General features: G+C 33.7%; 4 protein-coding genes and 1 long non-coding RNA gene across 5 annotated transcripts; 3 read left to right on the top strand and 2 right to left on the bottom strand.

Annotated features, from left to right (window-relative positions):
* Positions 1–174: 174 nt before the first annotated feature.
* On the bottom strand, positions 175–5,637 carry LOC108457240 (kinesin-like protein KIN-13B). Its single transcript, XM_017756195.2, has 12 exons — positions 5,154–5,637; positions 4,875–5,051; positions 4,377–4,565; positions 3,960–4,067; positions 3,551–3,628; positions 3,389–3,470; positions 2,334–2,493; positions 1,952–2,254; positions 1,384–1,602; positions 865–1,303; positions 710–775; positions 175–632 (listed from the first exon to the last, which is right to left on the bottom strand). Exons 1-12 carry the CDS (start codon positions 5,283–5,285, stop codon positions 456–458), a joined length of 2,130 nt encoding a protein of 709 aa, XP_017611684.1. The 5' UTR covers positions 5,286–5,637; the 3' UTR covers positions 175–455.
* A 3,169-nt stretch (positions 5,638–8,806) lies between these two features.
* LOC108454278 (uncharacterized) lies at positions 8,807–10,110 on the top strand. The gene is made up of 2 exons (XM_017752689.2): positions 8,807–9,230; positions 9,534–10,110. Exons 1-2 carry the CDS (start codon positions 9,021–9,023, stop codon positions 9,720–9,722), a joined length of 399 nt encoding a protein of 132 aa, XP_017608178.2. The 5' UTR covers positions 8,807–9,020; the 3' UTR covers positions 9,723–10,110.
* Positions 10,111–11,333: 1,223 nt separating this feature from the next.
* On the top strand, positions 11,334–12,331 carry LOC128293231 (uncharacterized). Its single transcript, XR_008283361.1, has 2 exons — positions 11,334–11,608; positions 11,685–12,331. It is a non-coding gene; the product is annotated as an uncharacterized LOC128293231 (long non-coding RNA).
* A 1,411-nt stretch (positions 12,332–13,742) lies between these two features.
* Positions 13,743–14,866, top strand: LOC108454482 (uncharacterized). The gene is made up of 3 exons (XM_017752958.2): positions 13,743–14,095; positions 14,387–14,574; positions 14,657–14,866. Coding segments are annotated over exons 1-3 (411 nt in total). The 5' UTR covers positions 13,743–13,873; the 3' UTR covers positions 14,658–14,866.
* A 3,836-nt stretch (positions 14,867–18,702) lies between these two features.
* On the bottom strand, positions 18,703–21,311 carry LOC108454687 (ras-related protein RHN1-like). Its single transcript, XM_017753221.2, has 8 exons — positions 20,750–21,311; positions 20,542–20,619; positions 20,276–20,443; positions 19,935–19,983; positions 19,772–19,845; positions 19,522–19,615; positions 19,317–19,424; positions 18,703–19,070 (listed from the first exon to the last, which is right to left on the bottom strand). Exons 1-7 carry the CDS (start codon positions 20,786–20,788, stop codon positions 19,324–19,326), a joined length of 603 nt encoding a protein of 200 aa, XP_017608710.1. The 5' UTR covers positions 20,789–21,311; the 3' UTR covers positions 18,703–19,070; positions 19,317–19,323.
* Positions 21,312–22,227: the final 916 nt, after the last annotated feature.

The raw sequence follows: 22,227 nt of genomic DNA, 5'->3' as shown, positions 1-22,227 counted from the left end.
TCTAAATATAAAGAATAAAACACTTAAAACATATTTTAATCTAAAATAAAATTCAGTCAGTCAGTCATGAATTCAGTGCATTTTGATATTTAAAATCAACAAAACAATGCAATATAACCAAAATTAAATGAGAGGTGGCGTATAAATAAAAGCTATACCCGGTCCAAAACAAGCTTGAAAGTCGAAACACAAAAACAAGGTGTTTTTTATTATCATTAACAATAATATTATTCCGCTGAATAAATTTCACACATTTTATTTATAACGAAGGGAGGAGCAATGCATATATTTATAATATGGAGTCACAACAGTACCTAACCTGAAGCATCAAAAATGGAGGAAGAAAGCCACAGCATCAAAGAGGAAACAATCAAATCAAAGGCAGGTCTAAATCCACACCCAGGCTGAACTCCACCGTATATCAATGGGTTTCACCAGCTTCATTAACCGGTTTATCAATTGCCTGAAGATACTAAAACATTGTACTCCTTTAAATGTTTTTGGAATTGATCCAAGCGCGCTTGCAGTTGTACGATTCCTGCAGCCTTCTGTGAAAGAATGGTATTTAACTTCGAGATATAATTATCCAGTTGATTGCCTGGTTGGTCAGCTTCAACTAGCAGATTCATTTCCTGCAGGCATAATAACAGTCAGAACAAATTTGATCGTAGCACGCAAGGAAATGAGCTACAGGCATAATGTTATCTACCTCCCTAACAATCTCCATTGTGTCCTCGACTTGCCTTCGATGAGCAGATACAAGATCTTCCTCTTCCTAAGAATACGGAAAGACAATTTTCATTTCATCATTAAATTACAAGCAGGGAAGAAAAATCAGATGTCAAGATTCTAATTAATGCTAACCTTCAACAGGGCACTCAAATCATCATCTGAATGATAATTGTTATCATCAAAGGTTGAAGGATTCGCTCGCTTTATCATAGGATCTTTTGTTTTCTGCAACATCTTTGGTTGCTCATATGCCTCCTCTGAGTAATCAAAATCATCCTCAGGCATATCGTTTAGTTCACCTCTCTGACCGTTAAAATAATCGGAATATGGACCAACCAAATTTCCGTCCACCCTTCCACTAGCAACAGGATCCACTTTTAGAGACATATCTCTTTCAATCGGTTTGGACCAACCAAATTTGTTCTTTTCAAAAGGAACATCGGTTATATCATCCTCAAATGTGTCAGTTCGTAAAGATGAACTCAATGGCAAAGCAGTTGACTCCCTAAGATTTGATGATGAAGATAGCATATCCTTCTTGGAGTTGGTCCCTTTTGATAGGCTCTTCACCCTGGAATGCATGCATCCACAGTATTTTCAGTAAAATGCACCTAGGTTCTAGAATGCAATTTCAATTGCAGAACCACATACCTATCAGCATATCTTAGTGTATTCAGAGTATGTTCGCATGACCCTGAGCTTGGTGAAATACATGATATCATAACAGTACGTGAGTCACCAACAAATGAATCTCTAAGAACTTCAGTCAGCTTACTTCCTCGGAAAGGTATGTGACCCTGGTCATTGTCAAGTGCTCTGATGCATTCTTTTAAAGCAAGTAAACTTTTATTAATTTCAGCACCTTCCATTCTGCAGAAATGTGAAATCAGCTTGTTATGATTTGAATGGCACGAGTCTTGGTTATCTAGTTGGGGCACTTTCTGGCCTAGTACCTTCATGGAGCAGTTCAATGGCTCTATGGCTCCATAAATATGCCAGTTAGAATCTTAAAGTTATCTAGGAGACTAGGATTCTGTTTTACAGAGAACCAAGATATGCCAGTTAAGATATTATGTTTAATAGTTTGAGGCTTTTGATGAATAAATTATAGAGATTTCAAGAATTTTTAATACTGAGTTACTTTTCCAACATCATCAATTCATAGTTTTGCGCTTTCAAGAAGTATAATTCCAGATTGCATGGATTCAAAATCTTCTACCTTGTCTGTTTGTCATTGTCAGTTGTATCAGCACCACGCTCACTTCCAGCAAGATCTATGAAGGAAAGTTTCCCTACAGGTCTAGGAGGCTTTGATTCACTGCCATCAGCTGATCTCTTGATGGCAAGCTGAAGAATGGCATGTGACCTTGAAGATTCCTCATTCGCTCCAGTGGTGCCAGTGCTTCTTGTTGCATTTCCTCTCTCGATTAACTCCTTGATCGTCTGAACATCTAATACCTTGTACTCTTGCAGACCCACAATACATACTTGTTGTTTACCATCTTCTCTCATGCAAAGCTTTCTGCAAAAAATAGAAATCTAATTACAGAACCATTAACAATAAGACAATTTGTCTTGGTTTCCATATGGAAATAACTTACTTCCGATCATTAAGGAGATCAAAGACTTTTCCTCCATATATCTCAAAAAAACTGACAAAGAGTTGGAAACCTTGGTTCCGATATGTGTGATACATTAGTCTTAATATATCTTGAGATGCCTTTAGAGGCAGTGGCTGCATAGTATATGTCTTCCCACTTCCTGCAAAGAAAACATAGGAGTAACTAGATGTTATTTGCAAGAATATAAACCAAAAAAGAGTTATTAAGATATGGAGAACGGAACAGTATGAACATTGTAAAAGACAATTTCCAAAAGAAACGCAAAGCCAAAATTACCCATACAAGATGTTATAAGAGTACACAAAAACACATGAATTAATTAAGAAATGGACTTTTAAAGATGCATGTATCATATATCACTTAAAAGGGTATTTAAAAAGAGTTAGTTTACCATTTATTTCATTCCAATAATTTTTTTGTAAACTGTGGAATGGTCTGCCTTTTATATCATTATTAAAAATTTTACAACTGGTAAATTGGATAACCAGATACATCCCTTTAAAATATCCATACATAAACATTCACCAATATGCTAGCTTCAGTGCTTTCTCTCTTTTCTTATACAACTTATGTGACAACTCAAACACCATATAGAAGACAAAAAAAAGAAAAAAAAAAAAACATAACCATACCAAAGGCACTGGAGCATAATGACTGGTCAGAGAATTTCAATCATACATGTTCTCAGTAGAGAATAACAGGAATAAATACCAGGGTAAATAAAAAATGATCAATTGAAAAGCATATCACTCATAAATGACAAATAGCAAAGGGAAAAGATATACAATGTATGAGTCTATATATAAATCAACCATAACACTTCAAACCAATCTTTGTCAAAATCTTGCATAAAGAACACATAAAAACTACAAATATTAAAAGATTAGCGTTCAGGCAAAAAAACATAATATAGCTGGCACTCAGCAGATAAAGAATTGGCGTGTTCATAGTGAGAAGAGAGTTTATACTAGAGAATTTTTAAGAGTGTGCTGTGGCATACACATAACTTTCAAATCTAGGATAAAATAACTTACCTGTTTGCCCATACGCAAAACAAGTTGCTTTTGTTCGATTGAAAATTAGTGGGACTATCGGCTCCACAGTCTCCGAGTACACCTACCGCAATAAAAAATGAAATCTAGTTACATTAGCTGGATGACACTTTAAAGGTTATTCACTTTCCATCATATACTCACCTCCTCATTGCTAACATCTTCATTCAGTACGGCATCAAAAATAAATCCATGCTTCTCAACATATTCTGTCAGGTCAACCTGCATGTATCAATCATTACACCTCATGCAAAAGACTGCCACAAACGCCATTTAAAGATAACCATGGAAGATGCAAAGTGTTTGAGCTGGTGAAGGTTATTACGAATTGCTTAGGCTTTTAAATAATAAAATAATTTGGATTTTCATGAAAAGTCAAGGAAAAAAGTGCTAAAACTTTTTGGTTCAATAGACAGTAATCTCCTGAAAAAGCTATAGCATCAAACAACTGATCCATCAAGAGCTCAAGTTAGCAAGTGCCGCAAATAATAAATCCAAATACCTACATCATAACACACTATAGGAAAACAGAGATGCCCTAAAAGCTCCTCACCTTTAGCTTTTTCTCATGAACCATTAGTGCATTGGAATTTGGCTCTATAGTGATAATATCTTCTTCTTTCTTTGCAATTTCCTTCTTGTTCAATGGTCTCTTGCGCACCTGCATTGGAAGTTATTATTAGCTATTTTAACAATTACAAATAAAAATCTAGCGACTATGTATATCTTGCTATAACATGAAAAAAGCATGGCTACGTCTGTCACATTCAATTGGCTATAAACCTTTAACAGGTTCAAATCATAAATTCATCACTCAGATGAGCATTAAAGTTCCGGGAAAACACAGCTTCATTGCATTTCTTAGCTCAACTGATGGGTCAATTTGGTAGTTGAATCACTCAAAACATGGAAACTGATATTTTCAGTGTGATATCATAGAAAACCCAAAGGAAGCATTCAAATAACATACCACAACTTTAATCTTGGCAACACTGTTAGCTTTTTCTTTATCTACTGAGATGCTTTTGAGAAGGTTATTCTCAGCCATTCCCCGCGGCCTGTTTGGAAGTTTGTTGGTAGATAGATACTGTTCAGAATCATCAAAACTTTTACCACGGACAGGTTTTTGAATCCCGTATCCTTCATAAAGACTAGGAACCTGTAATTATGAAAAGGACTGATAAATTTCTTATTCACGAAAGAAAATGAAGCTTCTAATAACTAATCTAAAAACACCTCTGATTATTAATATAAACAATACTTTATGATTCAAGAAAAATATAATGCAGTTATCTAATTACCAATTTATCACTTGGTTAACCACAGGATCAAATCAAACCTTATACATAAGAAATTTATATATTAATTAGCATTTGATATTTTATTGAAACAAAGCTAAATAAATTAGGCATTCATGCGTGACAACGAGACCGGAAACTTTAATCTAATTGAAGAAATAGTGTAAAACCTCGGGAAGCAGCTCAGTATCAAATGAATGCAGATCCAGTAAGCCGGGGCTGAGCTCACTGGGCGACACGTATTCATCGCTGTTCTTCCTCAAGCTCGACGACCTCGAAGAAAGCGGCGGTGTCCCTGGCTCCGGCGACTTCCTGCTCATTCTTCCCCCGCCGTAGAACCCAAACTCCTAAACAAACATCAAAAACAAAAATAAAATAAATCCGATGCCATTACAGGAAGAAGATCAAAAAAGTAAACGTGAAGGGAGAGATTGGGAAAGATCGAAGACCTGAGAAGAAGGCAAATTGGAGGACTGAAGCCATTTGGCGTTAAACGACGCTTCGAGGAAGTTATCGGAGTACTGCCGTTGATGATGAGCCGCCGAATTAGATCTCGCCATCTGTCTCCCTACCACGCTCATTTTCACTGGCCGGTCTGCAATAACTCCGCAGAGCTTGTTTCGCAATCGAAAGCAAATAAAGGAAAAATTAAGAGAGAAAGGGAAAGCAAAAACTAGAGAAGACAAACAAAGTAAATACAAGTGGTGGTTGGTGTGTTGTTGTTTTGAAGCTTTCTTCTTTTCACTTGCTCTTTCAAAGTTTTTCAAACTACCAGTACTAAATTTGAATAAGAGAGAGAATGTGTATAATCATAGCTCATAATATACTTGTTTTCAAAATTAAAGGGGCGAGTCTCGAGGAGGAGCGGCGCGTGTGTAACACGCGAAGAAAAAAATGGAAAACACGGCAATATAAAATAGGTTAAATTCGAAGGATAATCCATTACTTACTGATTTCTTCTGGAATTGCTTATTTTAAGTAACCCCATATGAAAATTAAGCATATTTATAAAAAGAATAGGCATAATTGAAATTTTAATCCTTAATCTTTATATTTTTTTCAATTTTACATTTATTCTTTTTCTCTTAAATTTGTCCCATCAATTTGGATAAATTCAGCATCTGTCACGCTAGTCTTTTATGCTATTGGCAATTCAATTATAATATTAACTTAGAAATAGACTAGGCAACTTATGTACCATTCCACGCATATTTTTCATAATTAAGGTGACACTATTTTCTAATTATATAAATTAAAATAAAATTAATTAAAATATTAAGTCCAATATAAAAATTGTAAAAGTTTAGGATCAAAATTATTATAAATAATTTTAAATGGGTTGAAATATGTGAAATCTCTATATTTTTCATAAATTTAGAATTTAATTTTTATACTTTTATTTATAAGAATTTAATCTATTTTTATTTTAAAATTTAAGTCCAACTCACCGTTAAATTTATTTTGTTAAATTTAGTTCACTACAAATATTATTTTTAATTATATTACTATCAAATAAATGTACTTTTATTTCAAAATATCACACTAAAAAATAATGTTAACAAATTTTATGTAAAATTTAAAATATAAAAATAGAGAATTAAATTCTATAACATAAAAACATAAAAATATAATGATTAAATTTAAAATTTATAAATAGTGTAAAATTTATAGTATATTTTAAACCTTTAAATGTAATTTAACAGGAAGTGTTTAACTATAAAAGTAAAAATAATAATAAACGAATAAAAGTAAATAAATTAAATGCATATACTACGTATCCTAAAAAATTATTTAACCTATAAAACACAAAGCTTCATTATTTTAAAATTTGAACGTAAGGAGTAGTGAAGTGAAAACAGCGCGTGAGAGTCAGTGGCTTTGCTTTTAAAATTTAAAAATGCAGGCAGGCAGGGGGACTGCACTGGACAGGAGAGGCCAAAGCGGCTTTGTTGGATTGGTAAAAGCCTAAAGCGGAGTGTGGGAGTGGATTGTCGTTGTCCAGACCTTGTAGGACGCTTCAGCAGATTGTGGACCTTGATATTTTATTATTAAATGCCGATTACCTTACCTTTCTACTTAAGATGATTTCGACATATAAAATATAATTGTGGACCTTTTAAATTGCTAAGGTTAGGATTGAGATGAGTGGGCAGGCTGCTTCAAATTTTGGTTGGTCAATTGGCCATTAATGAAATGCTGTATACTTTTTGGAACAAATGAACAACTAATACCCAAAAAATAAGATAGAAGGGAGGGAAAGTTTGAATTTAATTTAATTTTTTATTATTAAAATAAGAGATTAATTTTAACGGGGGACTTACTACAAATAGGTTTGGGAGGGAAGCCTGAATTTGAATTTAATTTTGTCGGTGACTTTTTTTTTTTTTTCTTTTTGTTCAAACAGTGATATATTATTTCCACTCCTGTTTATGGATATTAGTAATCCAACGGGTTATTTGAATTATAATATGGTGGCATTTACCTTTTAAATAAAATTATTCTCTTTTTCTTTTTCTAACTTTAAAGAAATTTCATTACTGCATTGTTTTTATGTAGAGTTGTATTGTATGGTTTTTTTTCTTAATAGAATATATTATTTGGTGTTTTATTATGTAAAAGTCTTCGACCTCATGTTAATGATGAATGAAACAATTGAATGTCATTGATTTTTCTAAATATTAAATAGATTTTATTTTATTATAAAAATTTATTTTTATTAAAATATATTTTTATTTTCATAGTTATACCAATAAAACCTTAACAAATAAATAACACTCAATGTCTTTGATGAACAGGATCTGTTATAAATAACCTAACAAGATTGATCCAAGGTATTGAGTAGTCTAAAGTTTCATAACTTGCCTTAGCTGCTTTTAATTCAAAAGAAAAACTAAATGTTGAAGTATGTCTCTAGCATTAACCTTCAATTTTATTTTAATAATTTAATTTTGTTTCATCATAAATTCACGGCTGATTCTAAAGGTTATTTGAGTGTGTAACTGTTCAAGCCTAGAGTTAGAAGAGGCCAAATGTTTTTTTTTTTTCAACTTTTAATGTGTGAAAAAAATTTAGACTAAAATTAATTAAGTAAATATTTAGGGATTTTAAATTTTCACCATAAATGCTTCATCTCTTAGAGTCCCAAAATTTTTTAGCTTTTATTGTATTACATTTTATAATTTTTTAAGATAGGCTCAATTTATTATTTCGCCTAAGGTCCCAAAAATGTCAATAACGAGCTTGATTATAATCATATCAACAAAAAAATGTTTTGACTTATTAGGAGAAGTCTTTGAATTGTTATGTGTCAAGAAACGATAGACCTCCTCAATGGGTCTAAAACCAAGCCTCAAGGTGTCTATGCTTGGCTTATATTATTGAATTTTATTTTTCGCCTTCGTGTACAACCTCATCGAGTTCATGGAGTGAGTGTATTCACCTATTAAAAATTCAGAATTTGTATTTGGTGGGAATTGAAGCCCATGTCCTATAGCATATAGGAGTTTAATATATTGAAGCCCATGTCCTATAGCATATAGGAGTTTAATGAACATAATATGTCCTATTGCAATGGTAGATTACGTGATTTGTGATATCCATAAATATTGAGTGTAATGGTAAGATAAATGACATTTTTAATGAAAGACGCAAGTTTGAATCTTAAAGACCATTTTGTCGGAAGCTAGTAATCACAAATTTCAAACATGGGTTGTAAAAAAAAATATAACCGATGGTTATATTCACGATATCTAATGCTGTCATTTCCATACATTTCTTTTTATTACAAAGTTCAGTGAATTATTTTAATTTTGTGAGTGAAGTTATCAAGCTTTTTAATTAATATTTAAAATAATAGTAAATAAATGAAATATATGATGATTTTTAATTATCGTTAAAAACCTATCAAATAATAATTGATTACAAACGTTGACTCTAAAAACTAAAAGTTGAATTTAGTTAAAACTAGTCTAATACTCTGAGCCCATTTTTTGGGGTCAATTCTGAGTCCAATTTAAGCTTCATTTGGGATGAAAGGTGAATCTAAAATGGCAGTAAATCCTAAACGACCTTAAGAAAGGAATATAAATCAACAAGTGGATTGGGCAACCCATGAGAAAACACAGAGTCACAGACCCATAAACGCTGAAAGAGATGCTGAACTTACAGATGTTAGAATTGTGGCCATTGGGGATATAGGGGCTGAGTGCGGGCCGACCTAGCCAAGACGAATACGACACGGAGATAAGGCAGTTAACTTGGTACTTATTTAATTTTTGTTTGTTTCTGCGGAAACTGTTCCCACCAAGACACTAACCATGGCATCATCCATTTGCCTATCCTTATTGCCGCCTTCCAAAACCCTAAAGCCGGGTTCATCCACTTCCAGTACACGCCGTTGCAGATGCTCCCTCGTCGTCTCCATTTCTAAATCCCATCAACTGACGACGAGAAAGAGGCTGCAGGTGGTTTGTATGGCTCCCGAGGAAGAAAAATTGACTCGTCGCAATCCCCTCGATTTTCCCATTGTAAGTTCATGCTCTGTTTATTCAGCTATAAGTAGCTTTAAATTGCCTTGTTAACAGGACAGGGAATTTCCAAATTAGTGATATGATATTTGTTTTTAATTTTGTGAATGAAGAAAAAGCCTCAGCAGGATTTTTACGAGATGGGTTTAATTTTATGCAGTAATATTCTGTTGGGGTAGTTTTGTTTGGTTGATGGGTGCCGTTTAGATAATTCAATCTTGGTTTTTTTTTTTTTTTTTTGTTTGGAAACTTGTTTTTTCAAGACAGTGTGATTAAACATGAGCAACTTGGTTCACATGGCAGGAGTGGGAGAGGCCTAAGCCTGGACGCAGACCTGACATATTCCCTCAATTCAGCCCTATGAAAACACCATTACCACCACCAATGCCATATGATCCCCCTGAAGAAGATGAAGAAGAGGAAGAAAAGAAAGAGGAAGAGGAGGAAGATCCTGAAAAGGAAGAAGTACCTGACAACCCTGAGAAACAATAGTTAGTATTATTGCTGCTACTTCAATTTTGCTGTTTTTAATATTCAATGGTGTTTACCACTTTGCTTATGTCCTTATAATAGATGGAGTAGATAAGATGTCACAGTCAGCCATTTTAGAACATGGAGTTGAGTGGTATAACCATATTTGAGTTGAGGGGATTTTGCAGGCATCTTCTTGGGATTTTATTGTCTTGTTAGGTTAATATAGAGAAACTTAGGTCCAAGTTCCTGTTTTAGAGTGTTGTAATCCGTAAGTCTTTCTTACATGATTATACTAGTTGCTTTCGAATACCTTGTTCTTAGTTGTTATGTTCTTGTTCATTTGTTTGCGGGACTAGAATTTATTGATAACATGAAATTCAATATTGTCAAATTCTAAGTTTGAAAATTTGAGTGCAATAATACAACGAAAGGGTTAAGAGTTCATGGATGAAATTCAATGAGATATACAAGAAATGGTGTTTATTCGGATTCTGACTTTAAAACTGCTTCTCATGCATCTATAATGTGAATCATAGGATTCCAGTTATGCAAATCGCTAGACTGGTTTTTTCATTAAGCATATGATCAGACATCTGAGGCTTCATATAGAGTTATACAATTAAAATGCCATTTCTATATTTGGAATTGATAAACACATCAAGGATAAACTTAGCAGTATTCAACTTCATCATCTCTCATAAGGCACATTGAAGAAATACCACATGATACGATTTTCCTGTACAGTGTGAATATCAAAGTACATAATTATCTTGAAATTTGGGAGGAAAAAAACATAATTCTTGACAGCACCATTATGGATATAGATGAATTTTGGTTCTTATAGAAATGTAAAATCAGTTGTAAGTGAAGACATAACTTTTGGTAGGTCTGTCAGTTGCACTCATTTGCACGCCCAGCAAAACAAGCGGAATAATAATACTCAACAACTCCTTTTGGGGGCATGATTCCCGTGATTCATCCTTCAGCTCGAGAAAATCACTTTGTTTCTGCGAATCCCATGCCTGCGAGAGTTGATGTCAAATGGATGTCCTCATGCAAATCTGCAGTTATGCTTTAAGATTGAGATTGAGATGTTGTCACTCAGAACAAATGACTGAGAACTGAGCAGGAAAAATTCTGAATTGGGCGTATTGGCCATGATACTTTTGTGGGTTGTACCTTGCTCTATGTATCAAGCTATAGCTGCGGTTACTAAATGACCTCTATGAACTTGAATTCCAGATAGAAAAGACAATACAGAAAGCAGCCAACCATTGAAGAACCAAAGAGTTGCTTACGCATTCTCATGAGATTCACCACCTACTGTTGCCGCCAAAAAAGGAAGCTTTCCCACTCTGTCGGTCCTCTCCAACGAAGTTAAAGGAAAAGAGCTAAGAGAAAGTAAAACAATGAAGGGGGCATCCTAGGTAATGGGTGCAACACTGATAATGGTGGTTAGCCTGGCCATTGTATTAGCTTTAATCGTAGTACTGCTAGCTAAGCTCTATTGCTTTTGTCTTACTCCGCTGGCGGTGTCAGCGTATACACTCTGCTGCCATCCCTATCATTACCAACACTGCAACTGCTGCCCCCACCCCTACAAATACTGCTGCTTCCTTTCCTCCACTTGATAACCAAACTCAATCAACCAGTCCCCTTAGTAGCTTCTATGCACAAGGAGTTATTCATGCACCAAGGAACTTCCTTTTTCCTGCTGTTCTCCCTTTACATCCTCAAGTTTTTGAAATCCTTGCCCAAGAACCAAACACAAGCCCCCTCATCAATTTGGTATCTTACCTCTGGTATCTCCATCAACGTCCTTTGCGACTTCCCCTAACCCTCTTCAAGAAATCTCAACTCGAGTTGGCACTGGAACTACTACTAATTGTAAAGAAAAGCTAACGGTACTATTCCTGGTCATGGTGTGGATAATTTTGCTTACATATCGAATCCTAATTACAGCAATGATGTTGGCTGCAGCATGGCAGATGCTCCGTTCGAGAGGTCTAGGAAACAACCGTTCTTCAGGGGATGATGAGAAGGCTGAGCCTTGGATGACATCTCCTTCGATTCCAATGAAGAATCTTCCAGCTCAGGCTTGTCCTGTTTCTCTTAGAGATGCTAAGTCTTTAGTCACTTCGGGCAGTGATTCTAATAGTGTAATAATGGTCTTTCATCATCCTCATCAAGTTCTCCATGCACTTCTCCTTCATGGTGACTAGGGTTTCTGTCAAAGCTCAAAACTAGCCAGGGAACCTTTATTTTAAGCTTTTTGTACCGTTTTCTCAAATGTTTTCAAAATTCTAACGACCATTGGTAACTAAAATTCCTACTTTCTCATTGGTTTTTTTATTTAGCAGAAAGGTTCTCCTGGGTTCATTTGTTTGTTGACTGTGTTGTGGTGTTCTTGAAAAAGCTGTTTACAGCAGAAAACAAAGCTTAATGGTTTTGTTTCTTTTTCTTCTTTGGCATTCCAATAATGCATCTGACATTGCAAAAAGAAGTTAGAAATTTAGTAGTTGTTTTTTTATTCAAACAGAGATATATTATTTCCATTCCTGTTCATGGATATTAGTTATTACCAAATCATCATGGCTATGACTAAAGTTTGCTGCTATTATTAATCATTTCTTTTTTCTTTTTAATCTTACACAACCCTAATCCAACGGGCTAATTGAATTATAATATAGTAGCATTTACCTTTAAAAGAAAATTATTCTCTTTTTTTTTTTCAAACTTTAAAGAATTTTTATGTGGAGTTCAATTGTATGGTTAATTTTTTTTCTTGATGGAATATATTATTTGGAGTTTAATTATGTAAAAGGTTTCGAGCTCGTTAATGATGAATGAAACAAATGAATGTTATTGAATTTTCTAAAGATTAAATAGATTTTATTTTATTATTAAATAGATTTTATTTTATTATAAAAATATTTTGTTTTTATTAAAATATATTTTTACTTTTAGAGTTATACCAATCAAACCCTGACAAATAAATGACACTCAATGTCTTCGATAAATAAGATCTGATATAAATAACCCAACAATGATTCAAGTTATGCACACATGTAACACCAAAAATAGTCTAAAGTTTCATAACTTGCCCGAACTACTTTTCATTTAAAAGAAAATTTAAAAGTTGAAGTATGCATTAGATTAGAGATTAAACTTCAATTTATTTTAATAATTTGTTTTTGTTTCATCATAAATTTACCTGACATTAGTTTAGCTCTTTTTAAGGGTGTTTTGACTTATTAGGAGAAATCTTTAAATTGTTATTTTCCAAAAGATGATAAATCTCTTCAATAGGTCTAAAATTAGGTTCGAAGTGTCTATACTCGGTTTTATTATTAGATTCTATTTTTCACTTTCGCACATAGCTTTATTAGGTTTATGGAGTGAGATCGCATTCACTTGCTACAAATTCAAAATTTGTACTTGATGGGATTTAAACCCTTTTCCTATATCATATAAGAGTTTAATGGGCTTAACATGTCCTATTGTAAATGGTAGATAACATGATTTGTGGTATTAATAAGTGTTGAATATAATGATAAAACACATTACATACTCAAAGGGAGATATGAATTCAAACTTTGAAGATAACATTATCAGAAAAAATAATTATAAACCTCAAACATTGATAGTAAAATCAATATGAAAGAAAAAAAACTATAAGTGGTTAGTATTCATAATAGCCAATGTTGACATTTTCATACATTTCCTCTTATTATGAAGTTTAGTGAATTATTTTAATTCTGTAGGGAAGTTATGAAACTATCATATGCTTTTAATTAATATTTAAAACTAATAAATAAATAATATATAATTATAGCTCTAAAAACTAAAAGTTGAATTTGGTTAAAACTAGTCTAACATTCTGAGCCCATTTTTGGGGTCAATTCTGAGTCCAATTTAAGCTTCATTTGGGACGAAAGGTGAATCTAAAATGGCACTAAATCAACAAGTGGATTGGACCACCCATTAGATAACATAGACCCATAAACGTTGATAGAGATGCTGAGCCTACAGATGATAGAATTGTGGCCATTGGGTATTTAGGGGTTGAGTGCAGGCCGTCCTAGCCGAGATGAACACGACTCGAAGATAAGGCGGTTAACTGGGTGCTTCTTTTATTTTTGTTTGTTTCTGGGGAAACTGTTCCTACCATGAAGCCAACCATGGCATCATCCATTTGCCTATCGTTATTGCCGCCTCCCAAAACCCTAGCGCCGGGTTCATCGACTTCCAGTATATGCCGTTGCAGATGCTCCCTCGTCGTCTCCATTTCTAAATCCCATCAACTGACGACGAGAAAGAGGCTGCAGGTGGTTTGTATGGCTCCCGAGGAAGAAAAATTGACTCGTCGCAATCCCCTCGATTTTCCCATTGTAAGTTCATGCTCTGTTTATTCAGCTATAAGTAGTTTTAATTGCCTTGTTAACAGGACAGGGAAATTCCAAATTAGTGATATGATATTTGTTTTTAGCTTTGTGAAAGAAGAATAAGCCTCAGCAGGATTTTTATGAGATGGGTTTAATTTTATGCAGTAATATTCTATTGGGGTAGTTTTGTTTGGTTGATGGGTACCGTCTAGATAATCAATATTGGTTTTTTTTGTTTGGAAACTTGTTTTTTCAAGACAGTGTGATTAAACATGAGCACCTTGGTTCACATGGCAGGAGTGGGAGAGGCCTAAACCTGGACGTAGACCTGACATATTCCCTCAATTCAGCCCTATGAAAACACCATTACCACCACCAATGCCATATGATCCCCCTGAAGAAGATGAAGAAGAGGAAGAAAAGAAAGAGGAAGAGGAGGAAGATCCTGATAAGGAAGAAGAACCTGACAACCCTGAGAAACAATAGTTAGTATTTTTGCTGCTACTTCAATTTTGCTGTTTTTAATATTCAATGGTGGTTAACAGTTTGCTTACGTCCTTTTAATAGATGGAGTAGATAAGATGTCACAGTCATCCATTTTAGAACATGGAGTTGAGTGGTATAACCATATTTGAGTTGAGGGGATTGTGCAGGCATCTTCTTGGGATTTTGTTATCTTATATGGTTAATATAGGGAAACTTAGGTCCAAGTTCCTGTTTTAGAGTGTTGTAATCCATAAGTCTTTCTTATATAATTATTCTAGTTGCTTTTGATTACCTTGTTCTGAGTTTTTATGTTCTTTTTCATTTGTTTGCGGGACTAGAATTTATTGATAACATGAAATTCAATGTTGTCAAATTCTAAGTTTGAGATTTTGAGTGCAATAATACAACGAAAGGGTTAAGAGTTCATGGATGAAATTCATTGAGATATACAAGGAATGGTGTTGATTCGGATTCTGACTCTAAACTGCTTCTCATGCGTCTATAATGTGAATCATAGGGTTCCAGTTATGGAAAAAGCTGGAATGATTTTTTCATTAAGCATTTGATCAGACTTCTGAGGCTTCATATAGAGTTATACAATTAAAATGCCATTTCTATATTTGGAATTGATAAAAACTACAAGGATAAACTTAGCAGCATTCAACTTCATCCTCTCTCAAAAGGCACATTGAAGAAATGCCACATGATATGATTTTTTTGTACAGTGTGAAGACATAACTTATAGAAATGTAAGACCAGTTGTAACTAAAGACAAAACTTATGGTAGGTCTGCCAGTTGCACTTGTTTGCACGCCCAGCAAAACGACCTGAATAATAATCAGCAGCTCGTTTTTGGGGCATGATTCCTGTGATTCATCCTTCAGCTCAAGAAAATCACTTTGTTTCCACAAATCCCGTGCCTGCCAGAGTTGATGTCAAATGGATTTACTCATGCTAATCTGCAGTTATGCTTTAAGATTGAGATTGGATGTTGTCATTCACAACAAATGACTGAGAACTGAGCAGGAAAAATTCTGAACTGGGCGTATTGACCACGATACTTTTTTGGGTTGTACCTTGCTCTATGAATCAAGCTACAGCTGCGGTTACTAAAGTCTCACGAAGAGTTGCTTACGCATTCCCCATGTCCAAAGTCTCACGAGATTCCCCACCTACTATTTCCCGCCAAAAAGGAAGAAAGCAAGTTTTCTATTGTCTTACCCTGTAATTACTTTCCCTCTCTGTCGGTCCTTTCCGAAGAAGTTAGAAGAAAAATCTAAGAGAAAGTAAAACAATGAAGGGGGCATCCTAGGTAACCATGGGTGCAATACTTATAATGGTGGTTAGCCTGGCCATTGTATTAGCTTTAATCATAGTATTGCTAGCTAAGCTCTATTGCTTTGTCAGCGTATACACTCTGCTGCCAGCCCTATCATTACCAACACTGCAACTGCTGCCACCACCCCTACAAATATTGCTTCTTCCTTTCCTCCTCTTGATAACCAAATTCAATCAACCAGTCCCCTTAGTGGCTTCTATGCACAAGGAGTTATTCATGCACCAAGGAGCTTCCTTTTCCATGCAGTTCTCCCTTTACATCCTCAAGTTTTTTAAATTCCTTACCCAAGAACCAAACACAAGCCCCTTCATCAAATTGATTTCTTATCTCTTGTAACTCCATCAACTTCCTTTGCGTCTTCCCTAACCCTGTTCAAGAAATCTCAACACGAGTTGGCACCGGAACTACTACTAATTGTAAAGAAAAAGCTAAAGGTACTACTCCTGGTCATGGTGTGGATAATTTCGTTTACATATCGAATCCTATTTACAACAATGATGTTGGCTGCAGCATGCCAGATACTCCGTTTGAGAGGCCGGATACATCGCCTTCACATTTAGAAAACAACGGTTCTAAGGCTGAGCTTTCGATGACATCTCCTTCGAGTCCAATGAAGAAGCTCCCAGCTCAGATTTGTCCTATTTCTCTTAGAGATGCTAGGTCTTTAGTCACTTTGGGCAGTGATTCTAATAGTAATAATGGTCTTTCATCATTTTCATCGGGTTCTCCATGCACTTCTCCTTCATGGTGATTGGGGTTTCTGTCAAAGTTCAAAATTAGCAGGGGCATAACCAAAACCATTTTCTCTAACGTTTTCAAAATTCTAACAGCCATTGCTAACTAAAATTCTTACTTTCTCATTGTCCTTTTTTTTTTTTTTGAAGAAATGCTTTCTTGGATTCATTTGCTTATTGACCGTGTTGTGGCTTTTTTAAAATAGCTGTTGACAGCAGAAAACGAAGTTTAATGGTTTTGTTTCTTTTTCTTTTTTGGCATTCCAGTAATGCATGTGACATTGCAAAAAGAAGTTAGAATTTTACTTTTTCTTAAAAAAACAGTAAAAATATTTCTGTTCTCGAGGGCCTTGAATAGTGATTCTTACGGCATAGAAAGGCCAAAACCACCGGCGAGGCTTTGCTTTTGTCCACATCATTTTAATGCCATGTCTTGTTGGTTTCCATGAGTTCCATAGGGTACAGAAGCTTCAGGTTCTGAAAGTCGACCCATTGGGACGTTTCACTGCATAAGCAACAAGAACAACTGGGTTTTGGTCAAAACTGTAGTGAAAAAATCTTTTATTGCATTTCGGTCAAAAGTGTTTTCGGAACCATAAAAAATATTAATCAGACAATTTTTGGAGTGATATGTGCTTTTGAATTTTAAAGTAAAAGCAACTTTTTTTAGTTTCTGCTTTTAACATAAGCATTTTTACGAATAAAAGACAATTTTAATTCTTATAAAATATTCTATATAATATCTATATTGGGTATGTAGTTACTTTTATATTGAAATTTATTTTAAATATACACTATTATATATTTAAATTTTATTGATTATATTTTAATATTTAATATTTATATTTCATATATTAAAATATTAACAACAAATTATAATAATTTTTTATATTCTTATTAAAATATCATAATATTAATTAATTTGAATATTATTTAAATACATATTTGTTACTTCATAACACCATATTTAAAATGAACATTTTATTTCTCAAAAGTATTTTTGACAACAATATTGAACACTTAAATATTAAATTATTTTTAAAAATATTTCTCAAAATTAAGTAACACTTTTTAAAAACATTTCTCAAAAATAATGTTAAACTAGCCTGAAGAAGAACTAGCTTTTGGGGTCAAAATTGCGATAAAAATTGCGACTCCACCTAAATGCAAAAGCTAAGATTTACTTGCTTTTGACTTTTATAAAAATTAGATGAATATATAATTTGTATATCATTATCATAATTTATTTAAATATTTCATGTAGAATTATAATAAATTATTTAAATATAATTTAATATATTTAAGTTTTTAAAATATTTTATGCATGATTAGTTTAACAAATAGTTTATATTAATTATTTAAAGAGTATTTAAAATTTTATACTTCATATATTATTATATTAAATTATTTAAATATTATATAACTTAATTAATTTTTTTATTTACTTCCTTCATATGAGTGTAGCATCACGTTCTTAATCTTTGTTTTTTATATAATGACTAGAACTACTTATACCTCCTCCTAACTTAATTAATTTTTAACTTTTCACTATTATCTCAAAATTTTTTTAACTTTCAACTATAATTTTTAGCAACAATGAAGAAAAACACTTTAAAATTTTTTACTTTTACTTTTGGCAAAAAGAAAATGTTTTTCTAGAGTATTTTTTTGTCCCAAAAATATTTTTGAAGAACTCAACAGATTTTGCTTTAACAATACTTTTTATTTCAAAAGCATATTTTGTCCCGCAAGTATTCCTGAGAAATAATACTAAATTGAGGCTATCAAGTTGGTACCCTTGCCTTGCTACATGGAAAAAACAACAACCTTGTAATTATTAAAAGAAATAAAAAAGAAAACAACCCAGCACTGGACCGTCTGATTAGCCAGTTTGAAACCTTTGAGACACTTTGTAAATAAAACCATGAGCTTTAATCAACAAAAGTGGATAAAATCTTGTAAGTTGGTAAAGATGGTGACTTTTAATATCAAAGTCGGCTCTGAGACACTAGTTGTTGTCTAGATCCTTATCGGAGAGTCACGAATGCCACGTCTTTTGTTTACGGTGACTTGAAACTTCGAAAATAATGCAATTGATACTAGAAAATCAAACCATGCTGAAAAGCTTATAAATTATAACAGAGGATCTGGAACCGCAGCATTGGTTACCGAGTCTTCTTACTATACAGAGAAAAACTAATTGGACATAAACACACTATTAATTCAGTAATCAAAGTCATTTTTTTGCTTTGAACCTTTATTCATTTAGAGATCCATGATCATCTCTTACACGAAATGAGCGCATTTGAAATTCACAATAAAGCTTTTCCTGTGTTTCAGCAGTGTACGTGCATATAGGCACAGCCAATATTCATTGAAGCAAATTCAGCCAGGAACCAGCATAATCTTCAGTTTCGATGACCTGCAACAATTTCTTTAGCTGTTAATTAACAAGAGAGGCCTAAAAAGTATTGCTTGTAAATTAAGGGGAAATGCATTATATCTAGTTAGTATGACAGAAGTGATTCCATCGCTCCAGGGGAAACTAAAGCCCCTAGAAACCCCCGACACGAAACCTCAATCATGGTAATAAGACCTTCATGTCTTTAGTTGACTGACAGATAGTGATGAAATCATGTTCCCAGATTTATTCAGATGCAAAACTAACCTTTGTATCACGAGGAGCAACAGAATAGCCTTCTTCCGCTTTCTTGCCGTCGGCTATGCAATTTCATTCCACTTGTCCGAGAAGGAGCAGCTTTTGCCAACCTCTTTGCTGCAAGAAAGTATGTCAGCATAAGAAACGAGTTCAGAAGATGCTTGCCAATTTACATCATATAGGAAGCAAACGGCTTATGAAACACAGTATTTACCTATTTCGTAGAAGAGTTCGCTGACATTCTGTGCCGTCTTTGCAGATGTTTCCATGAAAGTCAAACCATTTTCTTTGGCATATACTTCACCTTCCTGAGCAAAAACATTAAAACTCACTTAAACACATACAGGGGTTACTTGTCAGTGGTGATGCAGTATGTAATTATGAGTAGAGCTGCTTTTAATCGCAATATTTCGAGTTGCAAAAGGTAAAATAGATGATTGAAGCGAATATCAGTTTGCAGATACCTCATTTCCCACCGCTCTCTTTTCTTCCAGGTCAACCTTGTTTGCTACCAAGAACATTATCAGATTCGGATTTCCTGAACCGTTGTAATACGAATCAAACAGCATGTTAGGAATATGAACATGCTTGAACTAAGTAAATTTTAAAATACTGTAAGTCAATTACCTCGTCTTTGCAGTTCTTGAACCCATTTTTTGGCACGCTCAAAGGATTCCTGAAATACCAAAACCATCATTTAATTTGATCATACGGACAATCACTTACAGAGCATGAATGCATGGAGACACTAATATCAAAGATAGGAACTTCAAGTCAGCTACCGGATAAGCTATGGTACGTTTCTTATAACTAGATATGCAGATATAGCATCTAGACCAGATACAGTTACAAAGAGACATCAGTTAATAAACTTATAGGGACATCAGTTACAAAGAGATCGAAGCTTGATCATAACTGCATAAACATGTTAAAGGTAAAATCGGATAAAAAGATCGAGAGGAAGTTACCGAGTTTGTGATATCGTAGACCACGATGGCAGCTGCAGCACCTCGATAGTACATAGGAGCCAAGCTATGGTATCTCTCCTGTCCTGCTGTGTCCCATATATCAAACTTAACCGTGGCTTCGTTTAGAGACAGAACCTGAGTGAAGAAGGCAGCTCCAATTGTGGATTCCTATATTACATTTACACTTGCATTAGATGTATATATAAATACATATATATACCTTGATCATATGTTAAAAAAAAATAGAGAAAAAATAAGATAAAAACCTGAAAATCAGAAAATTGGCCTTTGACAAATCTCAAAACCAAGCTTGTTTTCCCAGTTCCCACGTCCCCAAGCAGTACCTGAAAGAAAAAGAATATGCTTCATCAACGCATTTTCATGATCATAATTTTGGTTCAGGCATCAAGATCATGTTCTTCATGAAAATAATTCCTTTTCTAAACCAAAAAACAAAGGGAAAGACATACCTACCAGCTTGGCTTGTACGTTCTTGTTGCTTGTTCTTGCCATTAACGATTTGATCAAGGATTCCCAGAAAACAAAGAGAAAATTATAGAGTTTCAAAGGTAGAGAGAAACTTTGGGATTTAAAAGTGTGTTGAAAAGCAAAAATGGAAAGGGTCAAAAGCTGATAAGTAGAAGATAAGATTACAAGAGGGAAAATGGCCAACTCCAGGAACGTTTTTATTGCTTCCAGGTAAGTGACCAACAAAGATTATACCCAGAACTACAAGTAAGAATGGAAACATAGAGTGGGAATAGCAGTTGTTTTTTAAGTGAGACCGGTAGTTTTGGCGGTTGACTGGTAAGTTGGTGTTCATTATCTAGTGTTTTCAGGCTACAGCTGGAAATTTTTTATTTCCTAATTTTGATTTTAAAAAGGGCAGCCACCTCTTATTTGGATACAAATACACGGAACATCATCAATGTATCAATGGAGGTGAACAAAGCTGTTGGCTTAGCTGTCCAGTTTACAAGCTGGGATTCACGGGAAATTCTTAATTTTCCCGAGAAAATGCTTGTCTTGGCTAGAATATGGATTACATGGATGCCAATTTGATCTTATATTACATGCATATAATTAGCCAATTTGATCTTTAATGTGCTTTTGTCACAACTAGAAGATTTAGCTGTCAATCATACATGTAGAGGATTTGGCTTTTTATTTCTAAACAGAACCTTGTTGCATTGAATCCAGATTCCAGATAGGAAGCTCTTTATTAGCTCCATGTGACACATTGGCTGGATCTCAATGTCTGATCCATCATTTTTGTTCAAATCTGTCAAATCAGAAGCAAAAATGACTATAGGATGATGCACTTTTCACATCAAGAATCGGTAAAAAAATGTATTCTTATGCTTGCAACAAAGATTATATGAATTTGGGATATAATTATATTTCAATATTTTTATTGTAAATTTTAATATTTTTATTTTCAAAAAAAGAAAGATTTTATGAAACAGGGATGTCATGCCATCCTGTATCACTCTCTAATTATTTAATAATATTTCAGTAATTTATTTCATATTATTCATACATAATTTTAATAATTTTTTAATTTAAACCTTGAATCTTGAATTTAAACTCTAAATCTTAAATTTTAAATTGAACTTTGAACCAAAAGGCCAAATTTAGGGCTCGAGTTTTGAGTTCAGGTTTCGGGGTTTAAGATTCTAGGTTTCGAGTTCAGATTTAAGATTTAAGGTTCGAGTTTGAGATTCAATGACATGAAAAAATTTATTAAAATATTATTAAATAATTAAAAATAGGTATAAGATCATGTGTCATTAAATCAAACACGATGTGTTAAAATTTAAAATGAAAATATTAAAATAACATAATATCTCAATTTTATATAATTGTTTTTCTGCTATTATTTAAGCTCCTCATTAAATGTTTGAATTTTTTCTTTTAATCACTGTGCCGATATAGTGACATGGCATTAATTT

This window comes from Gossypium arboreum, chromosome 5 (assembly GCF_025698485.1).
Source record: "Gossypium arboreum isolate Shixiya-1 chromosome 5, ASM2569848v2, whole genome shotgun sequence".
NCBI classification, from domain to species: domain Eukaryota; kingdom Viridiplantae; phylum Streptophyta; class Magnoliopsida; order Malvales; family Malvaceae; genus Gossypium; species Gossypium arboreum.
This window is presented reverse-complemented; position numbering and strand designations above follow the sequence as displayed.

Coding starts and splice junctions, on each gene's coding strand:
- LOC108454278 (XM_017752689.2), top strand. CDS start 9,021: ATGGCATCATCCATTTGCCTATCCTTATTGCCGCCTTCCAAAACCCTA. Junction 9,231..9,533: donor ATCCCCTCGATTTTCCCATT/GTAAGTTCATGC, acceptor TTCACATGGCAG/GAGTGGGAGAGGCCTAAGCC.
- LOC108457240 (XM_017756195.2), bottom strand. CDS start 5,285: ATGAGCGTGGTAGGGAGACAGATGGCGAGATCTAATTCGGCGGCTCAT. Junction 4,068..4,376: donor TTGCCAAGATTAAAGTTGTG/GTATGTTATTTG, acceptor CTTCCAATGCAG/GTGCGCAAGAGACCATTGAA. Junction 1,304..1,383: donor ACACTAAGATATGCTGATAG/GTATGTGGTTCT, acceptor CATGCATTCCAG/GGTGAAGAGCCTATCAAAAG.
- LOC108454687 (XM_017753221.2), bottom strand. CDS start 20,788: ATGGCAAGAACAAGCAACAAGAACGTACAAGCCAAGCTG. Junction 19,846..19,934: donor TCAAGAACTGCAAAGACGAG/GTAATTGACTTA, acceptor ACAACGGTTCAG/GAAATCCGAATCTGATAATG. Junction 19,425..19,521: donor CGAACTCTTCTACGAAATAG/GTAAATACTGTG, acceptor ACTTTCTTGCAG/CAAAGAGGTTGGCAAAAGCT.
- LOC108454482 (XM_017752958.2), top strand. CDS start 13,874: ATGAAGCCAACCATGGCATCATCCATTTGCCTATCGTTATTGCCGCCT. Junction 14,096..14,386: donor ATCCCCTCGATTTTCCCATT/GTAAGTTCATGC, acceptor TTCACATGGCAG/GAGTGGGAGAGGCCTAAACC.